The following is a 27,086-nucleotide window of genomic DNA, read 5'->3' on the forward strand; positions in this document are numbered from 1 at the left end:
TTGTCTTTAACTGTGTTTTCCTGCTGAGAGAGTCTCTGTCTTGTCTCTGTTTGGGGGGTGAACGTGTCTCTGGTTATAAATAGTCCATTTCCCCCGCAGCCGCTCAGAATAACCCCTGTCCTCTCCTCTCCTCTCCTCTCCTCTTACTATTGCCCCCGGCCCACCGGATCACATTCACAACCTGGTTTCCAGCGCTCCTCCAGTCTCCCAAAACATCTGAAACGAGTCAAATGAAATGTGAAAACATTCTGTCTGCTACGGTGGCCCATGAGGTCAGCACACGGCAACTTCAGAAAACGCAAGGTGACGCAAATAGACAAAACACAAGCAAATTAAGAAGACATCGTCATCCATTTGACGACACATGCACTGCAAATAGCTACTCACAACACAAACAAATACAGAAAGGCGCTAGTCTTAAAAAAAAAAGAGTCTTAAAACAGGGTATCCGCAGGCTCAAGTATTAAAAGTTGATCAATCAATTTAGGGAAAATGAAGGCCCTTAAAAAGTATTAAAAAGTCTTAATCGTCATTTGATGAGCGATTACATTTTGTAGCTGATTGTTTTAAATGTGCATAATATGTCATCTCGCATCGATCACAGACCCCTGAATTGAATCAAAATCATAATATTGTGGCAGACTTTGTGATATCAGCATATCATATCGTTGTCCAACTTGTCCAAATAATCTATATATCGTATCGTGATGAAAGAGCCTTGGGATAACTCTTCTTGTGATTTGGCGCTATATAAATATTAAATTGATTGATTGATTGATTGATTGATTTATTTAAATTTGTGGTTTACACCCCTGTCGCTGATGTGACAAAAGTGGCATTGAGCTCTTAAAATATATTAAAAAGGTCTTAAAAGGTATTAAATTTAACTTCAGGATTCCTGCAAATACCCTGTAAAAAGTCTGACGTTGGACTTGATGAAATGTGCAGGTGCCCTTCCCAAACCCCCCCTGCATGTTATAAATCCCGTCCTGATTGGTCGGTTGGATGAAGCGTCACAGGTTTGGCCCTCCCCCTGTCAGCACCTACTCCAAACTGAAGCATCCGTGTGTGTGTGTGTGTGTGTGTGTGTGTGTGTGTGTGTGTGAGTGTGAGTGTGTGTGTGTGTGCAAGGGGGGAGGGGGGGAGTGCGTGCATGTGTGTGTGTGTGTGTGTGTGTGCAAGGGTGTGTGTGTGTGTGTGTGTGTGTGTGTGTGTTTGTGTGTGCAAGGGTGTGTGTGTGTGTGAGTGAGAGTGAGGTATACTTGTCTGTCCTATACTATACTACCATTACTCTTCTATTTGAACTACTTTGAGCACTATCATCTATTACTCCCAGTGCATCTATTCATTGCTATCACTATTACATAGCTATTCATATTACTGCAACAGTTACTATTACTATTATTCTGACTATTGGTCTTATTGCTACTACTGTACTTGCTACTACTACTTATTGCTACCATTACTATTATTGCTACTAGCACTGCCACTACTGTTATTACATCTAATAGTATTAAGACACATCACACATCACAAATCACAGCAGCTGAGCGTTTGCTGTAAGCTAGGCATGAGAGGTATGGAGAGAAGGGAGTACCAAGCACGTGGAGAGAGACACACAGACAGAAACAGAGAGACAGAGAGACACACACAGACAGAAACAGAGAGACACACAGAGACAGAAACAGAGAGACAGAGAGAGACAGACAGACAGACAGACAGACAGACAGACAGACAGACAGACAGACGGACAGACAGTCAGAGAAAAACGGAGAGACTGAATCAAAAAGAAACTTAAGAAACTAGATATTTAGTTTAGTGATCTGCGATTTAACTTACTGCCTGTGTGACAGCCTGGCTGAGCTCAGAGTTAGAGTGCAGTAGTGAACCAGTTTTACAGTGTAGTAGTGATAGTAGTGAGCCAGGTTTAGAGTGTAGTAGTGATAGCAGTGAGCCAGGTTTAGAGTATAGTAGTGATAGCAGTGAGCCAGGTTTAAAGTGTAGTAGTGAGGCAGGTTTAGAGTGTAGTAGTGAACCAGGTTTAGAGTGTAGTAGTGATAGTAGTGAACCAGGTTTAGAGTACAGTAGTGAACCAGGTTTAGAGTGTAGTAGTGATAGTAGTGAACCAGGTTTAGAGTGTAGTAGTGATAGTAGTGAACCAGGTTTAGAGTGTAGTAGTGATAGTAGTGAACCAGGTTTAGAGTGTAGTAGTGATAGCAGTGAACCAGGTTTAGAGTGTAGTAGTGAACCAGGTTTAGAGTGTAGTAGTGATAGTAGTGAGTCAGGTTTAGAGTGTAGTAGTGAACCAGGTTTAGAGTGTAGTAGTGATAGCAGTGAACCAGGTTTAGAGTGTAGTAGTAACCCAGGTTTAGAGTGTAGTAGTGATAGTAGTGAGTCAGGTTTAGAGTGTAGTAGTGAACCAGGTTTAGAGTGTAGTAGTGATAGTAGTGAGTCAGGTTTAGAGTGTAGTAGTGAACCAGGTTTAGAGTGTAGTAGTGATATTAGTGAGGCAGGTTTAGAGTGTAGTAGTGAACCAGGTTTAGAGTGTAGTAGTGATATTAGTGAGGCAGGTTTAGAGTGTAGCAGTGAACCAGGTTTAGAGGGTAGCAATGAACCAGGTTTAGAGTGTAGCAGTGAACCAGGTTCAGAGTGCAGTAGTGAACCAGGTTTAGAGTGTAGTCGTGATAGTGAACCAGGTTTAGAGTGTATAGCAGTGAACCAGGTTTAGTGTAGTAGTGATAGTAGTGAACCAGGTTTAGAGTGAGGGTGAGTGGACCATGACCCGGTACTGCAGCCTGTTTCGTCGCCTGCTGTCCAGTGAGAGTAAAGGCGAGCAGGCAGATGAGGAGGAGGGCAGCGGCGCCAAGGAGAGCGAGGAGCTGGGTGAGTGAGGAACATCACACACAGAGGAGCTGGGTGAGTGAGGAACATCACACACACGCTTTGTGTTGTGAGTGAGGAACATCACACACATGCTTTGTGTTGCTGGGTGAGGAACATCACACACACGCTTTGTGTTGCTGGGTGAGGAACATCACACACACGCTTTGTGTTGTGAGTGAGGAACATCACACACACGCTTTGTGTTGTGAGTGAGGAACATCACACACACTTTGTGTTGCTGGGTGAGGAACATCACACACACGCTTTGTGTTGTGAGTGAGGAACATCACACACACGCTTTGTGTTGTGAGTGAGGAACATCACACACACGCTTTGTGTTGCTGGGTGAGGAACATCACACACACGCTTTGTGTTGTGAGTGAGGAACATCACACACACGCTTTGTGTTGTGAGTGAGGAACATCACACACACGCTTTGTGTTGTGAGTGAGGAACATCACACACACTTTGTGTTGCTGGGTGAGGAACATCACACACACGCTTTGTGTTGTGAGTGAGGAACATCACACACACGCTTTGTGTTGTGAGTGAGGAACATCACACACACGCTTTGTGTTGCTGGGTGAGGAACATCACACACACGCTTTGTGTTGTGAGTGAGGAACATCACACACACGCTTTGTGTTGTGAGTGAGGAACATCACACACACGCTTTGTGTTGTGAGTGAGGAACATCACACACACGCTTTGTGTTGCTGGGTGAGGAACATCACACACACGCTTTGTGTTGTGAGTGAGTGAGGAACATCACACACACGCTTTGTGTTGCTGGGTGAGGAACATCACACACACGCTTTGTGTTGCTGGGTGAGGAACATCACACACACGCTTTGTGTTGTGAGTGAGGAACATCACACACACACTTTGTGTTGCTGGGTGAGGAACATCACACACACGCTTTGTGTTGTGAGTGAGGAACATCACACACACGCTTTGTGTTGTGAGTGAGGAACATCACACACACGCTTTGTGTTGTGAGTGAGGAACATCACACACACGCTTTGTGTTGTGAGTGAGGAACATCACACACACGCTTTGTGTTGCTGGGTGAGGAACATCACACACACGCTTTGTGTTGTGAGTGAGTGAGGAACATCACACACACGCTTTGTGTTGTGAGTGAGTGAGGAACATCACACACACACTTTGTGTTGTGAGTGAGGAACATCACACACACGCTTTGTGTTGTGAGTGAGGAACATCACACACACGCTTTGTGTTGCTGGGTGAGGAACATCACACACACGCTTTGTGTTGTGAGTGAGTGAGGAACATCACACACACGCTTTGTGTTGTGAGTGAGTGAGGAACATCACACACACACTTTGTGTTGTGAGTGAGGAACATCACACACACGCTTTGTGTTGTGAGTGAGGAACATCACACACACGCTTTGTGTTGTGAGTGAGGAACATCACACACACGCTTTGTGTTGTGAGTGAGTGAGGAACATCACACACACGCTTTGTGTTGTGAGTGAGTGAGGAACATCACACACACGCTTTGTGTTGCTGGGTGAGGAACATCACACACACACTTTGTGTTGCTGGGTGAGGAACATCACACACATGCTTTGTGTTGTGAGTGAGGAACATCACACACACGCTTTGTGTTGTGAGTGAGGAACATCACACACACGCTTTGTGTTGTGAGTGAGGAACATCACACACACGCTTTGTGTTGCTGGGTGAGGAACATCACACACACGCTTTGTGTTGTGAGTGAGTGAGGAACATCACACACACGCTTTGTGTTGTGAGTGAGTGAGGAACATCACACACACGCTTTGTGTTGCTGGGTGAGGAACATCACACACACACTTTGTGTTGCTGGGTGAGGAACATCACACACATGCTTTGTGTTGTGAGTGAGGAACATCACACACACGCTTTGTGTTGCTGGGTGAGGAACATCACACACACGCTTTGTGTTGTGAGTGAGTGAGGAACATCACACACACGCTTTGTGTTGTGAGTGAGTGAGGAACATCACACACACACTTTGTGTTGCTGGGTGAGGAACATCACACACATGCTTTGTGTTGTGAGTGAGGAACATCACACACACGCTTTGTGTTGCTGGGTGAGGAACATCACACACACGCTTTGTGTTGCTGGGTGAGGAACATCACACACACACTTTGTGTTGCTGGGTGAGGAACATCACACACACGCTTTGTGTTGTGAGTGAGGAACATCACACACACGCTTTGTGTTGCTGGGTGAGGAACATCACACACACGCTTTGTGTTGTGAGTGAGGAACATCACACACACGCTTTGTGTTGTGAGTGAGGAACATCACACACACGCTTTGTGTTGCTGGGTGAGGAACATCACACACACGCTTTGTGTTGCTGGGTGAGGAACATCACACACACGCTTTGTGTTGCTGGGTGAGGAACATCACACACACGCTTTGTGTTGCTGGGTGAGGAACATCACACACACGCTTTGTGTTGTGAGTGAGGAACATCACACACACGCTTTGTGTTGCTGGGTGAGTGAGGAACATCACACACACGCTTTGTGTTGCTGGGTGAGGAACATCACACACACGCTTTGTGTTGTGAGTGAGTGAGGAACATCACACACACGCTTTGTGTTGCTGGGTGAGGAACATCACACACACGCTTTGTGTTGCTGGGTGAGGAACATCACACACACGCTTTGTGTTGTGAGTGAGGAACATCACACACACGCTTTGTGTTGCTGGGTGAGGAACATCACACACACGCTTTGTGTTGTGAGTGAGGAACATCACACACACGCTTTGTGTTGTGAGTGAGGAACATCACACACACGCTTTGTGTTGCTGGGTGAGGAACATCACACACACGCTTTGTGTTGTGAGTGAGGAACATCACACACACGCTTTGTGTTGTGAGTGAGGAACATCACACACACGCTTTGTGTTGTGGACTTTGGACTTGACTTGGGCCCATCATGCAGGTACTGCCCCGCCACACTGTGTTTGATCATGTCTGAGTCCGTCTGAGAGGACGATGCTCTCCTCTGCTCTGCACTCATGTCACATTCGTAATTGTGTATAAATACTGGTGTTAACATCTGCGATCAGCTCTCCTGTGTCTCACACCTTCTGTGACTCACAGCCCACCACGTCTCACTCATGTGAGACGTGGTGTGTGTGTGTCCCTTTTTACACACACACACACACACACACACACACACACACACACACACACACACACACACACACACACAAACACACGAATACCTGTAACTGTGTGCATGCCAAACCTACAAATACCGGCAACTGTCTCGTGTTTGCAGACATAAAACAGAAACACATCACATCTTGTTCTTGGCCGGATTCAAACTGCCAACCCTCAGGCAGTATCGGCATATTATGAAAGGGATGAAGGTACCGTTAGCTTTAAAGCACTTGCCTTGGCACTTTGAAAATCCTATGATGTATTATTCAAAATTCATTCAAAATGCATTTCCGTTAAGAACTGTAATGGTGTCTCCTGGTGTTGTGATGGCTGCCAGTAGACACCACACAGTGGCTACATACAATTTACTGATTTGCTGATTTCCTACATTTCCCAGAATGCCTTTTGACAACCACAGAAGAGCAGAGTGAACTTGTTGCTTTCTGCCAAAGCTGGGTGTGTGCAGGCGGGCGCATTGATTGTTGATCGAATGTGTTCAATTCATACAGCTGTGGGTCATAAGTCCCATAAGGGTCATACATTGTGAGGGGTGGCGTTGGGTGGGTGGGGGGGGGGGTGGGAGTTGTGGGGGTGGAGTTGTGAGGGTGGAGTTGTGGGCGTGGAGTTGTGGGGGTGGAGTTGTGAGGGTGGAGTTGTGGGGGTGGAGTTGTGAGGGTGGAGTTGTGAGGGTGGAGTTGTGAGATGGGGATGGAGTTGTGGGCGTGGAGTTGTGGGGGTGGAGTTGTGGGCGTGGAGTTGTGGGGGTGGAGTTGTGAGGGTGGAGTTGTGAGATGGGGATGGCGTTGTGGGCGTGGAGTTGTGGGGGTGGAGTTGTGAGGGTGGAGTTGTGAGATGGGGTGGAGTTGTGGGCGTGGAGTTGTGGGGGTGGAGTTGTGAGGGTGGAGTTGTGAGATGGGGTGGAGTTGTGGGCGTGGAGTTGTGGGGGTGGAGTTGTGAGGGTGGAGTTGTGAGATGGGGATGGAGTTGTGGGCGTGGAGTTGTGGGGGTGGAGTTGTGAGGGTGGAGTTGTGAGATGGGGTGGAGTTGTGGGCGTGGAGTTGTGACGGGTGGAGTTGTGAGGGTGGAGTTGTGAGATGGGGTGGAGTTGTGGGCGTGGAGTTGTGGGGGTGGAGTTGTGAGGGTGGAGTTGTGAGATGGGGATGGAGTTGTGGGCGTGGAGTTGTGGGGGTGGAGTTGTGAGGGTGGAGTTGTGAGATGGGGTGGAGTTGTGGGGGTGGAGTTGTGGGGGTGGAGTTGTGAGGGTGGAGTTGTGGGGGTGGAGTTGTGGGGGTGGAGTTGTGAGGGTGGAGTTGTGAGATGGGGATGGAGTTGTGGGCGTGGAGTTGTGGGGGTGGAGTTGTGAGATGGGGTGGAGTTGTGGGGGTGGAGTTGTGGGGGTGGAGTTGTGAGGGTGGAGTTGTGGGGGTGGAGTTGTGGGCGTGGAGTTGTGGGGGTGGAGTTGTGAGGGTGGAGTTGTGAGATGGGGTGGAGTTGTGGGCGTGGAGTTGTGACGGGTGGAGTAACTTTCTATTGAAGGTTTCATGAATCAGGTCTCACGCAGGCACAGAACGTACGAACTAGTCGCCCGTCGGCTGTCATGTTTGCGCCCTGTTCATATGCAACTTTTTGACCGCGAGGCCCCCGACACAGGAGACATGATGACCTCTAGGTGGCGCTAAGCCTTTCAAGTCTTTTTGCTGTTGGCCCCTTTAGGCTCTTTGGGGCTGTTTAGATACACCTTACAGAGTTCATGCTGACATCACAACTACAGCAACCTGTGACAGAACCAGCACAGGGACCGATGTGGAAACACAGCTAAAATTACCTACTAGAGGAAACTGTGTGTGTGTGTGTGTGTGTGTGTGTGTGTGTGTGTGTGTGTGTGTGTGTGTGTATGTGTGTGTGTGTCTATGTGTATGTGTGCGTGCGACCTTGACACTAATGTCTCAGTTATATTTACAGTAGCTATAATGTATTTGTGTCTGAGCAGCTGTGTGCTAGTTTACTAGAAGCAGCTCCTATATATGTGCTGCCTCACAGAACACTGCACTAACCTACTGTACAGTGCATTCTACTACTTTACCATGGCCTGGGTGAATGCTTGTTTCTGATTGGCTGCAGGCTGTCCATTGATTGCAGATAATGGACACCTACTAAGTAGTTGAAGTCAGACTGTTTGAGGCCATTCACACCTGGCGCTAACATGCGTTTTTTCTGTGATCAGATTGCAATCAGATTGTGTTTCATCACTTGAAATGCCAGGTGTAAACACCCCCAAAACGCATTGAAGAAGGATTGCAATCTGATCGGCCAAACCACCTCCGGAGGTGGTCAGGGATGCATTGTGTACACATTGAACACAAGTGTAAATGCAATGTGTCCTCTCAATCTGGATACACCAACTTTATGCGGATTGAGAGGACAACTATTTCTGCAATCTGATTGCAATCAGATTGCAGAAAATGCATGTTAACGCCAGGTGTAAATGGAATCAGGCTGAAGTGATAAAATACAATCTGATTGCAATCTGATGGCAGAAACCACATGTTAATGCCAGGTGTAAATGGCCTCTTTGTTAGCTGTTCTATGCGCTGGCTATGTAGTAACCTCTGAATACCACAGGATGGTGACTGTAACACACCAACCACAAGCGCAGTACACATGCATCTCACATCCCATTCACTAGAGAGACTGCCAAAGTCACAGCCTCTTCCTAGTATGGCATGGGACCTATAGTTTCATTCCACATTAATTTTTCCATAGACATTTTGTAAAATGCGTATACAATTTTTTTTTATATCCCCACAACCGCGTTTTTTTTTTATCCCATTTGTATCCCCCATTAGTGCTAATTTTTAATTTAAATTACTTTATTTTTTATTTTTATAAAAATAGTTTTACTTGATCAAACCAAACGATTCAGCTATTCAGAATCAGGAGATTCGAGCAGGAGCCGTGCCATTCACACCAGAAACACTCTCTTTTACCCTGCGCCGGTCACAACTTGCATTGACTTCACGCCCTGGCTGCACGCGGCCGCTCACGTCACGTGTCAAAAATAGACCCGACGCTGAAACTCTCGCTGCGGCGAGGTGAGGCAACGCGGCCGGTGTGATCGCTCTCCCCTGTTCACAAGAAACTACCTCCGTGAGGCGTTGCACCAGCAGCGGATATGCTTCTGGTGTGTTTGGGGTGTTGGTGTAGTTCATGGTTAGTGGTTTAGAGTAGTTACAGGTTATGTTTAATCACACAGAGAACACAAAGGATGATACAACATGCAACTTAACTCAAAATTGTGCAGGTGAGGAAAGAAACCTGGAGGGGCTTATATATAGTAGCTCACCTAATTAAGACAAAAATCTAAATCAATAAAACACAATCTACGATAAACAAAGTACACTAACTTACTGCACTTCCTGACTTCTCTGTTGCAAGTCTGTCAGAATAGATTCCGTTTCCTCTGTGGATTTGATTGCCAGGAAGCACAGAGGGGGAAGTTGAGTGGAGTGACTCAAAATAGAAAGAGGACAGGAATAGAGACACATCACACCGTCAGTCTGTGGTTCACAGGTAGGGCTGCACAATATAACGTTACAGCATTGTTAACACAATGTGCACATGCACAATACTGTAGTTACATGGCAGGACGCGCATGTCAAGTAAGGCAAATTAACTCAAACACGTCATGCTACACTGCTTGATACAAAAGGAAAACTCGCACGGTTCTCATATTCCATGACTAGGCCTATTGTAGAAGAGATCTGTCTGATGTAACATCATTTACTCTGATTCAAGAGTTCGTTAAGAGTAATGTAGAGAGTTCGTAGAGAGAAAGGCCAGTAGTTAATTGTTGGGAGGGGCTTGAAGCCTCTTGTTGTTATCTCTGTGCACGGAGAGTAGGGAGTCTGCGTGAGTCCATCAAGGGTCGGCCACAGGAGAGGGACACAGTTGGGTCGGCAATATGGCAAAATTATATCACGATTTTTTTCAGTCAGCATCCCAATCCACGATCTTATCACAAGTATTTTTCATGTTGGTTAAAGACTATTTTGCAAGTTACTGAAGAGTACAATTAGGGCCGAGCGATATGGACCAAAAATCATATCTCTGTATTTTTAGGCTAAATGGTATTTTGTACAAAGTGGGCTAAATGTTCAGTTGTAAGTCGAAGCCACATGTGAGATGTCACAAGCACTTTTAATGTGCATAATGACTCAATGTGTAAAGGCAAATAACAGCTAGAACATTCTGGTAAGCTCAGAAAATTACATCACTTTACTGTAATGCAGCCTTTAAGACAACACTTATACCATATCACCATATTACGATCTCCAAAGTCTAAGATGGTATCTAGTTTCATATCACGATCTCGATATAATATCGCTATATTGCGCAGCCCTAGCTGGGTTCTGGTAACTACCTGTCCTAGTTAACGGCGTTCCTGTCTGCTACAGTCTCTCATCCCTGTTGTCATTAGTTCATAGGCCACATGGCACTATTTTCAGGTGTAGAAACCCATGTAATCTTGTTTCCTCTAGGACTTTTTTTTTTTTTTTAGCAGTGGGGGGAAGGGTTAGTTTTAAATTATGTTGTATATACTGTAGCAGTGTAGTAGTGAAGACTAAATATCAGCAAATGAAGACTATCAAAGACTGGATGCTGTGTTGAGAAAGATTTGAGTTTGTTTTCAATTGCATTATTTATTTGTTTGTTTATTTATTAATTCATATGGTCTATCTCAATCCCTCCACTTCCTGGCCTCACAGAGACCTGGATCTAGTCTGACTTCACGGAAGCAGGCTGCTGGTATTCTGCCATTGGTACAGATATACTGGCTGCAACCATTTATGGATTTCCTTTCTGCTCCCTCCATGACGAATCTGTCTATCTCAAATGCATGCGCCACTGTGGAACAACAACAACAACGCTAGCTTGTTGCTACATGCTGAAAACTTGGATGTGGATTGTGCAATAAAGCTGGCCTGCTTGGTACTTTTGGTGGATGGTTGTAAAGGTCAATATAGCCTTTCCCCCCCGCTAGACCAGAGTGGAGGTATTACCAGCCAGACTCTCCCGGTGCAGGGAGAGAGTCTGGCAAGTGAGACTAACCTGGATCAGACCTGGAAACGGCCCTCTCTGCTGCTGCTTCTTTCTCTCACACCCCCAGAGCCTCTGGCCACTGTCACTGCTCTCTCTCACCTCTCTATATCCTCTTTGGCATCCCATGCTGTCTCTGGAGGGATCCCTCAAGGCTGCAGCCATGGAGTCAACATTTGGGGGGGTGGGGAGCGGGAGGTACCCAAATCCCCCTCCCCCCCTCACATGTTGGCATCATCATGCTCTCTCTCTCTCTCTCTCTCCCTCTCTCTCTCTCCTCTATTCGCTCTAAAGAAATATGATCAGTAATCAACTGGTGTTTCTTGCCATGATGGTCGGGACCCCCAGGTTCAAGGTCGCATGATTAATTCCGGGGGTCGCAGGATGGTTATATTAAAAAAATCAAAAATAAAAGTAAATCAAAAATCATACACATTTTTTGAGAATGATTTTTCTCCCATGATGATTACATCTACCATACCAATGATATAATGTAGTAGCCTATACAGTATAAAACTTAATATATGAACTATAAACTATATAAAAACCGTATAAAATAGATTTGAGTGAATGCACCGGAGAGGCGCAGTGGCAGGAGGGGGGGTCGCAAACCCCAGCCTAAATCTTTTTGGGGGTCGCGGCTCAAAAAGGTTGAGAACCGCTGCTCTAGTTCATATCCGTGGTTATGTGTGTGACTAGTACGTCTCGACAACAATGTTACAATTTCACTTAGCAGACGCTTATCAAAGCGACGTACTGAGCTTTATACAACACAAGCAGTGATCTAGTCAGAAGACAACATGAGTAAGTGCCAGGACACAGTTGAGTAGATGATATTAAACATTGATACAGCTCCTACAATCTATTAATACCTCCTCTCGCTCTCTCCTTCTCTTGCTCTATCTCTCGCTCGCTCCCTCTCCCTGTGTCTTCACCCCCTCTGTCTCTCCCTCTAGTGGTTAAAGTCAGGCTGCCTCACAGGTTCTGCTATGAAACAAATGAGGCCCTTTATCATAATAATAATAATAATAATCATAATAATAATAATGACAGTAACACACGAAGACATGTACAAATTTAAAAGAGAGGAAGGTGTCATGGAATTATTCTCCCCATCTCCCCATCTTATAAACAAATCCAAAACATTCAGAGCAGGGGTAAGTAAGAAAGTAAAGCTATACACTTTTCAAAACAAATGACAAAGTGCTTTACAAAGAGATAAAACAAGAGACATTTTAAACAATGCAGAATTGATACAGCAATAATGACAAAGATTTAGAATCTCAATACAACAAATAAAATACATACTAAAACTAGAACGACCGCACGGCGGATATATGCCCCCGCCAACAAGTGAGCAGTCGACATCCATGTCTGTCCAGACTTTCACATTTGAGCCAAATGTGAAGAAATGTCATCAAGGTGTTACTGAGAAATGGCGTTAACGAGCTTGAAAATGGCGTTCGTGAGGTCACAGTGACCTTGACCTTTGACCACCAAAATGTAATCAGTTCATCCTTGAGTCCAAGTGGACATTTGAGGCAAATTAGATGAAATTCCATCAAGGCGTTCCTGAGCTATCACATTAACGAGCATGAAACGAGTGGTCGTGATGTCACAGTATTCTTGAACTGTGACCAACAAAATCTAATCACTTCATCCTTGAGTCCAAGTGGACGTTTGAGGCAAATTAAAAGAAATTCCATCAAGGTAATTCCTGAGATATCGCGTTGACAAGCTTGAAAATGACATTTGAGAGGTCACAGTGACCTTGACCTTTGATCACCAAAATATACTGTAATCAGTTCATCCTTACATGCAAGTTGACATTTGTGCCAAATTGGAAGACATTTTGTCAAGGCGTTCCTGAGATATCGTGTTAACGAACTTCGGAATGGAATTCGTGAGGTCATACTTTGACCTTTGACCACCAAAATCTAATCAGTTACATTACATTACATTACATTGCATTACGTCATTTGGCAGACGCTTTTATCCAAAGCGACTTACAATAACACATTTTTGTCAGCAATAGAGCAATCAACTATGCAACACAGTCTATGACAACTACAACATCTGAAGGAATAGTGGTAAAGTTAAGTTAGTAATTTTGTTTTTTTGTTTTTTGTTTTTAGAGAGAGAAAGTGAGTGAAAGTTCACCCTCGAGTCCAAGTGGACGTTTGAGAGGCAAATTTGATGAAATTCCGTCAAGGCATTCCTGAGATATCGCGTTAACAAGCTTGAAAACAGCGTTCAAGAGGTCACAGTGACCACCTGTAGACTTTGTTTTTGTAAATAAAATCATTGTTATACTTTTTAAATACTAATTTATTGGTCTTTATCAAGTTAGAATGAGTAATTTCACCACAACATGGAGGGGGGAAATAAAATCAGTCAAGTCAATAAGATGAAGAATATTTGCACATTTTTCAGAGATGATCTACGGGCTCTCCCTCACCAGCTGCTGCTGCTGCTGCTGTCTCTCCCTCAACAGCTGCAGCAGCTGCTTCTGCAGCTGGTAAGGCATCTGATGGCTCTCCCTCACCAGCTGCTGCTGCTGCTGCTGTCTCTCCCTCACCAGCTGCTGCAGCATGCCCCTCCTCTGCTGCTGCACCAGCTGGCTCTGCCTCATGTGTGTGTGCTTCTGTATCTCCTGCAAGATAGGCCACTGGTGCTGGGTCTGTATGCCAGAGATGTCGTCCAGAGATGTGGGCGGTGTGCTGCGCAGCGTGGTCATGGTCAGCGGGAGGTAAGGCTCCCACAGCATGGAGCCAGCTGTGAGGAAGAGAAGAGGAAGTTAGGCCATGTTTAGACAGTGTTGGGCAAGTTACTGAAAATGGGTAATTAGTTCGATTGTCTTATTAATGCACATATTATGTTAGTGTTGCTGTGCCACAGTGTTCCATTGAACATTCGCTTATTGGGGAGGCTTATAGCATATAAAGGTCATTAGCCTCTGGGGCTCTGGCTGCAGCTGGACTAGGACTAGGTCTGAGGATCAGAAACCAGATAATCCTCTGAAGTTGTCCCATTATTTTCATGTCCTAAAGTAACTAGTAACTAGCCCAGTTACTATTTTAGTAACTGTAACTGAGTTACTAAATTTTAAAAGTAATTAGTTAGATTACTAGTTACTGCAAGAAGTAGTTAAGTTACAGTAACTAGTTACTTAGTAACTACTTACTCCCAACACTGCGTTTAGATGACATCGGTCTCTGCATGTGACAGTAAACTGTTGTTGAGTTCTAGCCTTTGGTTCTGTGTTTATACACAGCGTTGCCATAATGATCCTCCTTCAGACGGATCGCCAAACCCTGTAGTATGCAATGCCAGGCCAGTTAGGTGACGCTGTAACTTTGCAACTTAACACCACAAAATTAACACCACACGCCTGCGTACAAACGCTTCCTTTTACAATGCGGTGTTGAATAAACAGATAAAACAGTCTGCAGATGGTGATCGCAGATTGTTGGACTGCTTGGTTGCATTAAAGAATAAAAACCCAGTAAAGCCCCATAAAAGACCTATTTTCTTTACAGCACTTGGTAGAGGAAATGTATGTATCTGCCCTGGCTGTTAATGTATGTTAATATGCCCGAATCTAATAGCGGGCACTTATCGCCCATTATGTATTTTTAGTTTGGCTCGTTATCAGACTCTGATGTCATGATAGTTTGTTGAGTCACTTCTGCCATTAAAGGGCATGGTGCAGGTTGGAGACCACATTGTATTAATATGTGGAAGGGGTATATAGCAATGGGATTGGGGGATTTTTTTTTTTTCAATCACACATAGCTGCGTTTAGACTAATTTTTGTAACCAGCAGGGGGCACTGGTCCATTTCATGGAACTACCTTTTGCAAAATAGTGACCTTTAGGTGACAGTCACATTTTTCATTATATGTGACCAGTTTATCAGAATAACGCCTATTGGAAATTTTTAACGAGCAGTGAGGACCGGGAGCGCTGACTGTGATCTGTCAAACCCTACTGTAGTTAGGCTACTGGCAGCATAGGTCGCGGAACCGCCCGGGCCACACGGCCACTCGACTGGTTGTTTTTCAGATGTGATGTGAATCTAAAGTGAACTAAACAAGTCAGATGATCCACTATAAATGTTTTTCAGTAGATGCTGTGATGTAGCCACAAGAAAGGTGCAATATTAATGTTTTTCAGGAGATGGCGATGTTGCTAGCTATACGTTCTAAACAAGAAATATGGTTCAAATGTTTACAGTAGTTTTCCTTTCTTGCTGCACTACAATGTTACAATGCTGTGAGACGGAGCTAAACACAAAAGATGCAATATTAATAGTTTTTCATGAGATACTCAGTATTTAATACTAATAGTAATACTAATAATAGAAAAGGAGAAGATACTGAATAATGACATCACAACAGTATAATCCTAATGTTAATTTAAAATTAAATATTCTTCTAAATATGGATAAAAGTCCAAAAAACATAAAATTTTCTTCGACGCTGCCGAGATTCCATTCCTTACAGCACCCCCTACTTAATAATAGTTCCAGCGTGGCTGTGAAAATTGTGTCAAGTGTACTGGCTCGGGGAACGGTCCGGCCCCCAGTCCCTTAGGTTTCTGACAATGTGGCCCCCTGAACAATTTAGTTGAATAGCCCTGCTGTAATTTATAGATTCATTATGCTATAACTTATTTGTACTCGTACGTATGCTTATATTAACCCAGTGGCACTCATATTCTGGTTTATTTCAAGAAAAACATTTTGGCTAGTTGAAATTAATTGGCTCGTAAAAATCTAGCAGCCATATTGGCTGGTGATAAAAAAAAAGTTTAATCTCAAACCCTGCAGGGAGAGCAGGTGGTGACATAGGAGTGAGTGAGAAAAGGAGCAAATATATGATTGTTAAGACTGAATACTGACATCACAACCGTCTAATCCTAATGTTAATTTAAAATGAGATATTCCTATATGAATCTGGCTTCAAACGACCAAAATCTTTATCTTCATAATAATCAATGATGGTGGTTCACAGACGTGTGTGTGTGTGGAGGGCAAGCCTCCCCCCCCGACACGCCCCCCGGCCCCCCCAAGTTCAGATGCGTTCCGCTACCTATGACTGGCAGTGAGAAAACACTGTCGATGTGCTTTTGTAACTAACGTTAAATGCCGACCGGGTACAGCCATCGGCTCCTCGCAGCAGTAACGTTATGAACATGTAACTGAAGTTGGCCGCAGTGTAGCTTAATTCTGAATGTTGCCAAACTTCATTCATACTGACGTTTTATTTTGAAAATGGTTGCCAACTCACGCACGGCTATGGCGTAATCGCGTGTGCAGGCACGTCAGAGTTTCTGAAAAGTGCCGTCTCAAAGCGATTACATGGAACGATCAGCGGGAAGCGTCACCAAGAATTCCACTCTGGAAGGTGGTTTCAAAATGTGTCGTTTTCTAAGCGCGAATTCGCCGTCGCCGTCTAAAAGGGAGGCACTAACGATATAATAATTCCCCGTCACCATAGGAAACCGTCCTCGTGTAAAGGGCCCCTAAGTCTTGTTGGAGCGGGACATCACAGTACAACCGTGTCACTCGATTATACCACGTTGTATTTGCGAGGGATATGCCACCTGGATTACATGTATGTTTCACATAGGGTTGTGTTTTGATTTTTATGTTTTATTTTGTCCAATATTGAAATGTTCTAGAATTGCATGTTGTATTAACATAAATATTATTTCTATCTACCACTTAGCCGACTTAGCCTGATTTGGTTGCTTTTTCTTGTCAAAGTGTATTAAGCCTCAATGCATGCTGGGAGAGATGCACATGTGTGTCTGTGTGTGGCGTTTGGTAGGGAGGAGCCGGCGCACTGGATAAGGCCTGGTTTTGAAAAGCGCTAACCGCAAAATGAACGCCAATTGGGAAGATCGCTTTAGGCTGGTTTTTAAGGCTGAAACGCCCATTCTGGCCTATTCTGGCACTGCGCCACGCGTAAAGCGCATTTCGGGGCCTAAAAACATGACGCTATCTTCCCGAGTCACGGGTAGGCAGGTGCAAAGCGTGTTTTTTTTTTTCATTTAACACCAGTTTAGCGCCTAAGGCCTGTGGGAGAATAGGGCCCATAGGCTATGGGCTCTATTCTTCCCCTGGCCTTAGGCGCAAAAACTGGCGTTAAGGAGCATAGTGCAGGTTAAAAAAAAATCTGAATTGACATTTTGGGCTCATGATTACAGTGAAAACACTCATAAATATGGAGGAAAAGGTGGCATTTTATAAATGGGCGTGTGACATAACAACAGGAGTGACATCACAAGAGGAGAATGTTCTGCTGGGGCTGACACAGGGATTCAAAGTCATGGAGAGTGAAAAAAGGTGACAGATACCAGGGCAGACATAAAACCACTCAGAAATCCTCATATTTTGGGTTGAAAAATGTGACTGTCACCTAAAGGTGACTATTTTGCATCCCTGTGACATCACAAAAGGTAGTTCCATGAAACCTGCTGGTTACAAAAACTAGTCTAAACGCAGCTATGTGTGATTGAAAAATCCCATTGCTATATACCCCTTCCACATATTAATGCAATGTGGTCTCCAACCTGCACCATGCGCTTTAAACGCAAAAAACGTGCCTTGCTCCTGCCTCGGGAAGATAGCAACATGGTTTTAGGCCCCGAAATGCGCTTTACGCCAAAGAGGCGTGGCGCAGTGCCAGAATGGGCGTTTCGGCCTTACTACCGGCCTAACGATATCTTCCCACCTGGCGTTAATTTAGCGCTTAGCGCTTTTCAAAACCAGGCCTTATTCAGTGCGCCGCGGATATTGTGCGTATTTACGCACAGCTCTCCTCTGCCATCTCACTCTCTCCCCCCCTCTCTCTCTCTCACATCAAACCCATCTTACAGTTTACGCTCTCAGGACTTCCTCCATGCCTCAGTACCCAAAACTCGCACAGAGTTTGGGAAAAGGGCCTTCATGTTTTCTGCTCCCTTTGCCTGGAATGAACTGCAAAAAACCCTAAAACTAGCTAACCTCATCACCTTTCCTGATTTTAAAACTCAAGTCGCGGACTTTTTAAAGAATGTGATGGGTCAATGTCACTGCTTTTCTGTATAAAGTGTTTTTAATATCTTGTATACAACCCCTCCCCACCCAACCCCCCTTTTCCTCATTCCTACCTTTTACCCTAACCCCCTCTACCCCCCCCCCCCCCATCTCATCTCCCCTTTTTCTTAACTGCTCCAACCCACATTCAATTCTCCTCATGAATGTATTGCCTTTTATGTTCTTGTTGTGCTTGCGTCTTGTTGTTTTTTGTTTTTATGGATGTTGCCATTTTGGCCAGGTCTTACTCGAAAAAGAGATCTTGGATCTCAAGTAATTATCCTGGTAAAATAAAGGTGAAATAAAAAATAAAATCTCTCTCTCTCTCTCTCTCTCACGCGATGGAAAACAAGTAGTTATATCGTAGTTTTGAGCCCTTGTCATTCAGAGGCTGTTCTCTCCCCCTCTCTCTCTCTCACTCCCTGCGCAGCACAAATGGAAAAAAGCTGTTCTCCCCCCCCCCCTCTCTCTCTCTCACTCCCTCAAATCTCCCAGCATGCATTGAGACTAATACATTTCGAGAATAAATATCAACCAAATCAGCCTAAATTGCCTAAAGTGGTAGATAGAAATAATGTTTCTGTTCACACAACATGCAATTCTCGAACATTTCAATATTGGCCAAAAATAAAACATAGAAATCCAAACACAACCCTATGTGAAACATATATGTACCCCAGGTGGTATATATATCCCTTGCAGATACAACGTGATTTAGATGAGACAGCCGTAACACGGTTCTACTGTGATGTCCTGTGATGTCCGCTCCAATAAGATTAGCCTTACTTCACATTTACTTTTACAATAAAAACACATTTCTGCAATGACTTTACATAATGTAGGCTATATTTATGTGCATCATCCTTCCTGTACAGAAGGGGAGAGAAAACGATATCATTCTGGACAAACTTTCACCAATCTAATCTCATCATATAGGGATAGGCTATATTTTTCTAGCCAATGCCTTTAGAACATTATTTTCACTTTGATCTTGCTATAGTGTAGCGTATTTACATGCTTGCAGTATTTAAACTGCAGTTAGATTGGTTTGAGAAGCATAATAATATGGAATAATAGCCTATATATGGAGACAGACAGACGGGGATGAAAGGGAGGGGGGGAGCAGAGTGCTTGGCTTTCTGACCGGACTGGATCGCTCCGTGGAATTGGAGCTTAAAAGGGAAGCTTTTGATTTGTTTACTGCACTTCCCCAATGAGCAGATTGTGCATAATTTTACGCTTAAAAGGCATGGTTATAATGCTTAAGGCCACCTGTAGCGCCAACACCAAAATATCGAGTGCGCTGGTCCACACCCACTAATCTGCGCTGCGCCTGGCACTAAGCGCAGTTTTTAGGCCGTTGCAACGATAGAGCCCATAATATATATTTTCGCCCCGCTGTTATGTGGAGTGTTTGGCGAAAAAAGGACAAATCTAGCAGACGCTGTCTCTTTAACTGTAGCAGCATCCCGCGGCGGCGGGCAGCCGACAGCGCTTTGATGAGATCGAAATGGCAAAGCAGACATTGCTGGGCAAGTTCTTTTTTAAACGTAATGATGGTGCAAGTAGGCTACTTCAAGCTCCTGCTACTCCTGAAGAAACAGAAGAAACACTGCGGCCGCCACCGCCAAAGGCAAAAAAAGACAAAAGATTTAACCCAGAATGGCAGGAGAAGTTCCCATGTGTTAGACTGGAAAGATGAAATGTTCTGCACCATCTGTGAAAAGGTGGGTAAGAACAACGGCTTCACCAAAGGCTCTATCAATCTGAAAGCATCTGCACGCACCACACATCAGCTGCTCATTTAACGCGACAGCAAAGTGCCATAAAACAGCACACGATAAAGCCACCAAGTCGAGTAAAGAAGACGATATATATCGATAAAATACATTTCTTGGATGATTGCATCATAGCCTTTGTCTTTGTGTATTTTATGGCTGTTTAAATGTTATTTCTGAACGTAAATTCAAACCCCAACCGAATTAATTAATTAATTATTTAACGAGCGGTGAGGCTCACCTTGCTCCCTTTGCACTGCAAGCACAGACTGCAGTGCATAGATAATTATTTTGAAATAAACGGCAACAAAAAATAATGATTTTAAAATGTAGATTTTGTTTGCTAAAAATATGTTATGTATTTAAAAAATGATTACATCTAACTTTTTTCAATACATTTTGACTGGGCCGGTAAGGCATTAACCATTCTAATAGGCCGGAATAGTCAGGAATTCGGACCTAGAATCCCTGATGTGAACAGTGACTATTTTGACTGGGCAGTTTGGGCTCAGGTTCGGCTCAGGCTCAGGCTCAGGCTCAGGCTCAGGCTCAGGCTCAGGGTTAATACTATAGAGTTTTGGGGGGGCAGACTTATATGCATATGTGGATGCATCCACAAGCACCGGTTGATGGGCTGACGGTGGCTCGTTAAATCCCTCCTTAATTCTTTTTCCCCTCAGTGACTTTAGGGAGTCCCTCAAATCCATTGCTTGAAGTTGAGAAGGACAGATATTGCTTTGGGCCTGGAATAAGCATGGGCGGGAGGGGAGGGCTGCAGCCCCTCCTTCTCTAGTGAGCTGCTAGGTACACTGTGGTTCACCTTCATTTAAGGACAAAGGAAGACTTGAGTGCAGATCTTCTTCCCTTCTTCTCTTTCTCTTTCTTGCAGTTTGTAATGCGGCAGGCCGGTCCCTGATAAGATGACAAATAGGAAAAGAATGAAGAGGATGAAGAGGAAGAGTCTTATAGCCAGCAGCACATTCTGGATAGTAATATATATATATATATATAAATATATATATATATATATTACTATAATATATATATCGAATATTTCGGCCTGAGAGTTCAATGTGAACAGCAGCTGATGCCGCCGATTCAACTCCACAGTGAGGCGCCATAGAGTCGAGGGATCTTTGCCAACACGACAAGTCATGTGGGCTCCCATCACACATAAATGGGCTCCGTTCTGAGAGACCCTGCACGGGAGAATCCCTGTGTGCTATTTGACGTTTATTGAATCAATAAAGATATCTATCAATCAATCAATCAATCAAAAGACACTTTTTCTTTTTTTAATTCCCCCAATACTTGTTTAAAATATTTGTATTTGTACTGAGAGAGTGAGAAAAAAAACACTAATTGTGATTTCACGATACTGTATTTGTATCCGCTACCCCCATGGTACCCCCAGGGTCTATGGGCATGACGCTACGTAGTAGTAGTTTTTCTCAGGTTCACTCCTTGGTAGAGATATTTCTACATAGATGGTGCTACAGGCCAAACAAACAAAAAATAGTTAGCCTCATTACATGCAAAACCTTATGAGAGTGAATAGTTACAGAGATAATATGCCGTTTAACTGCACTACATTGTTGAAGCCTTGCAGTGGGACCTGTTTATTATTATGCCCAATACATCGATCGCGATCGGCCGTGTAGTGTGGTAGATCGCATGGCATTGAGGGGGGAAAAAATAAATAAAATAAAATAAAATAATAAAATATAATGGAAGTACATGCAGTTGTTTATTTTAATTATGGATCATAATACAATGCAATTGTATTGTAAAGCGAGAAAAAATAAATCATGTATTGGGGGAAAAAGTGATGCATCGATTTAAGATGCATCGATAATCGTAATCGAATCGAATCGTAGCCCTCTGAATCGTAATCGAATCGAATCATGTGGCCAGTGAAGATTCACAGCCCTAATGTCAAGTGGTTGTGGGACAACGAGAAAGTGTTGTGAGGTTAGTTACTGCAGGCTGGAAACGATGTGTGTGCGTTTGCGATGTTGAAACTGGACTGGTAGATCTCGGGAGGCTGGCTACTTGAAAAGTAGATCTTGGGTCAAAAAAGGTTGGGCATCCCTAACAATTAAAACTCATGTAATTTGTCTCTGCCTGGGTACTGCACTTAATTTTTTAAAGTGCTTTTAGTCCAACTCACCTCAACTCTTTTTTAAGCATGTCTACCAGGTTGGGCCTTATTGAATTCCAACCTTGGTCTTTGGCAAACTTGTAAACACATCCGAAGAGATGGGGAAATAGTGACATCAGATCAATCTTGGCTGCATCCTCACGACTGCAAACAGAGAGAGAAAATTATTTCTAAGTAATGGAGACTCAATTCACCAATGTCTCAGAATGGTTTGGACGGCAGTTCCAAAGATGAGGTCCTCTGGTTCCAAAGTCTCCTTCGGTCTTTAGAATGACTAGAGGTCCCCTGTTCTCATGAGGGGTTATGAGGTCAGAGATATAACTGGGGGTCAAACCTACCTGTGCTTTTAAAGTTATACTGTAGCTATTGATGTCAAAAGAATGGTCCACCGACTTCAATAAAATAGAAATAACCTTCTTGCGGTTGTATGCCTCCGCCAACAAGTCAAGTTGCAGTCTACATCCATGTCTGTCCAGACTCATACAAGCACAAATACCTTGAAGCCCACAGCACAGTGGTGTGGCCATTCAGCCTTATGGCACTTTAGGCAATGTTCTGGGGTACCTCAAGCACACGGCTAATCGTTTTCAACATGGAACATAGTCCTAACCCTACCGTCCCACCACCCACATCCCCCTAGCCACTCCCCCTACCCACCCCTTAAATCCCGGCTCTCCATGACCTTCCTATCCCTAGCTATGGCCCCTTTTACACAGCCCGCCCCAATCCTTGATGGAATGGATGGACGTGAGGTCACAATGACCTTGAACTTTGACCACGAAAATCTAATCAGTTCATCCTTGAGTCCATGTGGATCTTTGAGCCAAATTTGAAGAAATTCACTCAAAGCGTTCCTGCGATATTGTGTTAACGAGCATGGAACGGACGGTCGTGAGGTCACAGTGAGATTGAACTTTGACCTTTGACCACCAAAATCAAATCAGTTCATTCTTGACGCCCCCCGCCGCCTTATTATAGTAGTGAGGTATGGCGTTAATGAACATGCAATATGCTGTAATTCTCTCCATGCGTAATAGAGGGGACTCACTTGTGCCGAGGACAGAGAGAGATGGAGAGAGCTTGTTGACAGATCGTCTGTGGTGCCAACAACCCTCCAGGTTATGGGATAGGTGAAGGTGAATAGCCTATATATGTCCATTGTCCAACAAGTTTTCTCAATTCATTTCCCTCTTTGCGATGTGATAAAAGTTTCTCAGTGAGTTATAGTTGATTGCCTCACTGAATTATCTGCTAATACCCAATTTTAGCAGCAGAATTTGATGTCCTGGCATGGCACGTCCGTGCGTAATGACATATCCAAAAGGAATTTTACTCTGCACTGCGCAGCACAGAGATTATGGTGCGCTCAAGCGCAGCAGGGTATTTAGCGCATAAGAGGTGCTTTTAAAAGCTCTTAGCGCAAAGTAATTGCGCGCTGCTGACGATAGGATAACGCCATCTATCCCACATTTTTGCGCTGAAACGCCCGATTTGGCAAGTGGCACACCTATGTGATTGTCCAGTACAATTAGAACAGGAATGCGCTTGTGCACGCCCCCAATTTGCATTGTGTGCGAATGAGCAAATTATCACAAACGCTAAATTACAGCTTTTGTGAAGATAGGGCCCAATGCCTCTGACCACAGATATCACCGGTGGAGGCATAAAACCACGAGGATTTCTAGTTTCACAAATGTATAAAGATGGCTTTCCTGTGACATTTTAAGGTTCTTCTGTATCATTTACAGTAATCTCAGTCTAACTTACTAGTGCACAATGAGGATGCGTATGAAGCGCAGTAATGCCAGTGGGTTGTCGTCAGGGTATTTCTTCTTGCCCTCCATCTTCTTAACCACTGCTGGTGGGAACTGGAATAGCAGCAAAAGTGATGATGAAGTGGCTTTGAGGCCTACAGATTGAGATGCAACAACAGTTATTTCTCAGTTACCTTGTTTTTCCACTGATTGAAGAATCCATCCCCAGCATGTTGGTTCAATTTCTGAATTAGTTCCTCGTCAGCTCTCCGATAGTTCGCCACCTCATCCTCATTGCCAATCTCTCTCAAGTATTCTATTTTCCTAAAAGAGAGATGCATATTTAAAAAGGTACACCATTTAAAACAGTTGAATAAAAGTAATTTGAATAAAAGTACCTTTATGGTTACATCATACTGATAATAAGTGTTTTTGGGTAACAAGTAGGCCAAGGTAATTTACTTTACTTTACTTTTTTTTAACAGATTGTGAAAGTGCAGATTGTAAGCTTTCAAATTATGTCTCATGCATTGAAATCTGAAATTAGTTGAAGAAGATACACTTATTTGAGTTATACTCCTAAAAGCAACATTAAAAGATAATCACCCTACAAAAGATTGTGAACAAGCTTGGTTTGCTAACAAATTATAAGTATTTAGTGATCCTAAATGAAAGATTTAAAAGTAATCTCTAGTTTTATGAAATCAGCGAGGCCCTGTCTTCGCTTAATGGATATGTATCCCTCTGCACGCGAGCGTGCTGAAGACCTTCTCATTGACGCCTATGGCCACACCCCCTGCCGCAGCCTGGTGCCCTCTATATAAGGCGTCGGCTGCCGGCAGTACAGCTCTTAACAGTTTACTTTACGTGCTGTGGAGCAGAAATTTGTGTATCAATGAATTACATTCAGTAATGTTCAAGGTTATGGTAGCCTAATAAATGTTTTCATTGTTACATTGTAGCCTATAATGTTTTTGTAGACAACAATAATGACTGCCCAGCAAAAGTAGTTTAAACTAGAATGTATAGTTAAGTGTGTATATATATATGTATACTGATATATATATATATATATATATATATATATATATATATATATATATATATATATATATATATATATAGAACGAAACTTAATTCATTTAATTCAAACCTTAATCCTGAAGAATCATTGACGTGTCACGTGTAAAGAGGCAGAGGGAAGGAGCGAAGGAGAGAGAAGCAGATCTCAAAAGCAGGTAGCATTGGATTAGTGAAACTAACTAACTTCACTGCAGTGCAAAACCCCTCTCTTCAAATTCAGCGTTTGTTTTTGGTTGTTTTGGTTGGTAGAGAGAGGAACGGAGCGGAGGAGAGAGGGGGAGAAAGAGCTCAAACGCTTGAGAAAGACGAGGTCCGAGGCGAGCACCGAGCCTCCGTTGTGATGTGCATAGGATATGAATAGCACAGTAACACGGCAAAAGCTAATCGTACCCGGGTACGAATAGACACTCTGTTTAGTTTGACACCAGCAGCACTTATGAACACAGCCAGCTGGCAAACAATAAACAAGGAAGTGCTAAAGCCAAGGTGGCATCAAACCTGTACAAGAAAAGCAGGCCTTTTAATTTTCACTTACATCCTTTTACCAACAATATGGTGAAAAAAAGACAAGCTGGGTTTTGGACTGTCCCTTGGACCTACATGACGACACTGAGAGTCACACAGCTTGGCTAAGAAGATGAGTGCATAGCTCGATAGCAAAGAAAATGGCAAAATTGTATTTAAATCAATCACTATGATAGAAAATGTTCGGAAAGGGTCCAGATCAAAAATGGCCAGTTACGATTTAAGTCCCTCTCCATGAACTCACCTCTTATTTTTCCAGAAGAAGGGATGAGCCAAACAGTCCTCCACTGTAGGTCTCTTCTTGGGATCTCCATCGACCATGTTCTCAATGAGATCCTTTGCAACCACATCTTGAACATGTTCCAGACTGTACCTCCCTTCGTAAATGTTGTCCTCACATTTACGAGAATTTCCAAACGGATGCTCTCCTCCAGAGAAGATGTAATAGCACAACATCCCTGCCACCTTAAAAAGATTAGCAACATTTAGTACTTATTACAGAAAGATTTTTCACCCAGTCATTAAGTAAATTGTGATAACAGAAAAACAACAACCTGTATATCAGTACTTGGCTTATATGGTCGTAGTATAGGGTCTTCTTCCAAAGTCTCCTTGGCCATCCAGCATCTCGTTCCTCTACTTCTTGTGAGTAAAGATGTGTGTCCTATGGGTAATTGTCGGCTTATGCCAAAATCAGCTAACCTTGCCCTCCCATTAACATCTGCCGGACAAATGGTGGAGACAGTAAATTGTGTTATATTGATCAAAATCAATTCCAATCTCTGTGTACATACTTTTTACATTTTTGATAGTGAGCTGAATGTGTAATGTCTTACCAATCAAAACATTCTGCGGTTTGAGGTCCCGGTGAAGTATCTGAGAATCTTGACCATGAAGCACACTTAAACCTGTGAGAACCTGACGCACAAGTTCTCTCCTCATTTCAGAGAGATCGTCTCTTGGAAAGTCACAGCTGATATATTCTTCCAGGCTGTATTCACATAGCTGTAAGCTAAGGTATCCAAAGTTCTCATCCTCTGCAAAGTCAATGTATCTTACAATAGACGTATCATCAAGCTCTGGACGCCGTAAAAATCCTTCCTCATTCTTCAGCACCTTATAGTTGAATTTGGACATTCTCTTAACTGCCACTTCAGTGCCGTCATCTCTCAGCCCCAAGAAGACTTCAGTACCATCACTTCCCTTTGCTATGTAGAATTCTGGGTCATCTTTCACAAACGTGATGCTTCCAACTCTGGTTACTTTACTTTCATCAATGTTAGCAAGTTTCTCTAATGTTTCCCTCCATCTCTCGCTGACACTATGCCACTTCTGTGGTTTTGACTCTCTGTTGAAATAATTATATCTTTGGGCCATTTCTCTCAGATTACTTTGCATACATTATCTACAGAGTATACTGTATACTAATCCACACACGAAAGACAATCCAATCTGCTCGATCAACGCTGAAACAGTCTTTCATCCAGCAAGTCTAATCTGCGATTCACTTCACTACCAAAGCTTGA

At 43.7% G+C, this 27,086-nt stretch overlaps 2 protein-coding genes across 2 annotated transcripts in view; one reads left to right on the plus strand and one right to left on the minus strand.

The window, feature by feature from the left end:
- Window positions 1–2,777: 2,777 nt before the first annotated feature.
- LOC310776358 (fibroblast growth factor 12-like) overlaps window positions 2,778–27,086 on the plus strand; it is a gene marked incomplete at both ends in the record, with an annotated part of 210,047 nt that continues 185,738 nt past the window's right edge. The window contains one exon of the mRNA XM_083636554.1: window positions 2,778–2,883. Within this exon, the coding sequence (XP_083492680.1) occupies window positions 2,778–2,883 (106 nt within the window). The remainder of the gene's footprint in view (window positions 2,884–27,086) is intronic.
- Window positions 13,616–26,487, minus strand: LOC310777347 (uncharacterized protein; the record flags this gene model as incomplete). The annotated part of the gene is made up of 7 exons (XM_083637682.1): window positions 26,397–26,487; window positions 26,115–26,281; window positions 25,805–26,025; window positions 24,147–24,276; window positions 23,966–24,066; window positions 22,260–22,342; window positions 13,616–13,950 (listed from the first exon to the last, which is right to left on the minus strand). Exons 2-7 carry the CDS (start codon window positions 26,178–26,180, stop codon window positions 13,616–13,618), a joined length of 936 nt encoding a protein of 311 aa, XP_083493808.1. The 5' UTR covers window positions 26,181–26,281; window positions 26,397–26,487.

Source organism: Poromitra crassiceps, assembly GCF_964638095.1.
Source record: "Poromitra crassiceps genome assembly, chromosome: 5".
In the NCBI taxonomy this organism is placed as follows: Eukaryota; Metazoa; Chordata; class Actinopteri; order Beryciformes; family Melamphaidae; genus Poromitra; species Poromitra crassiceps.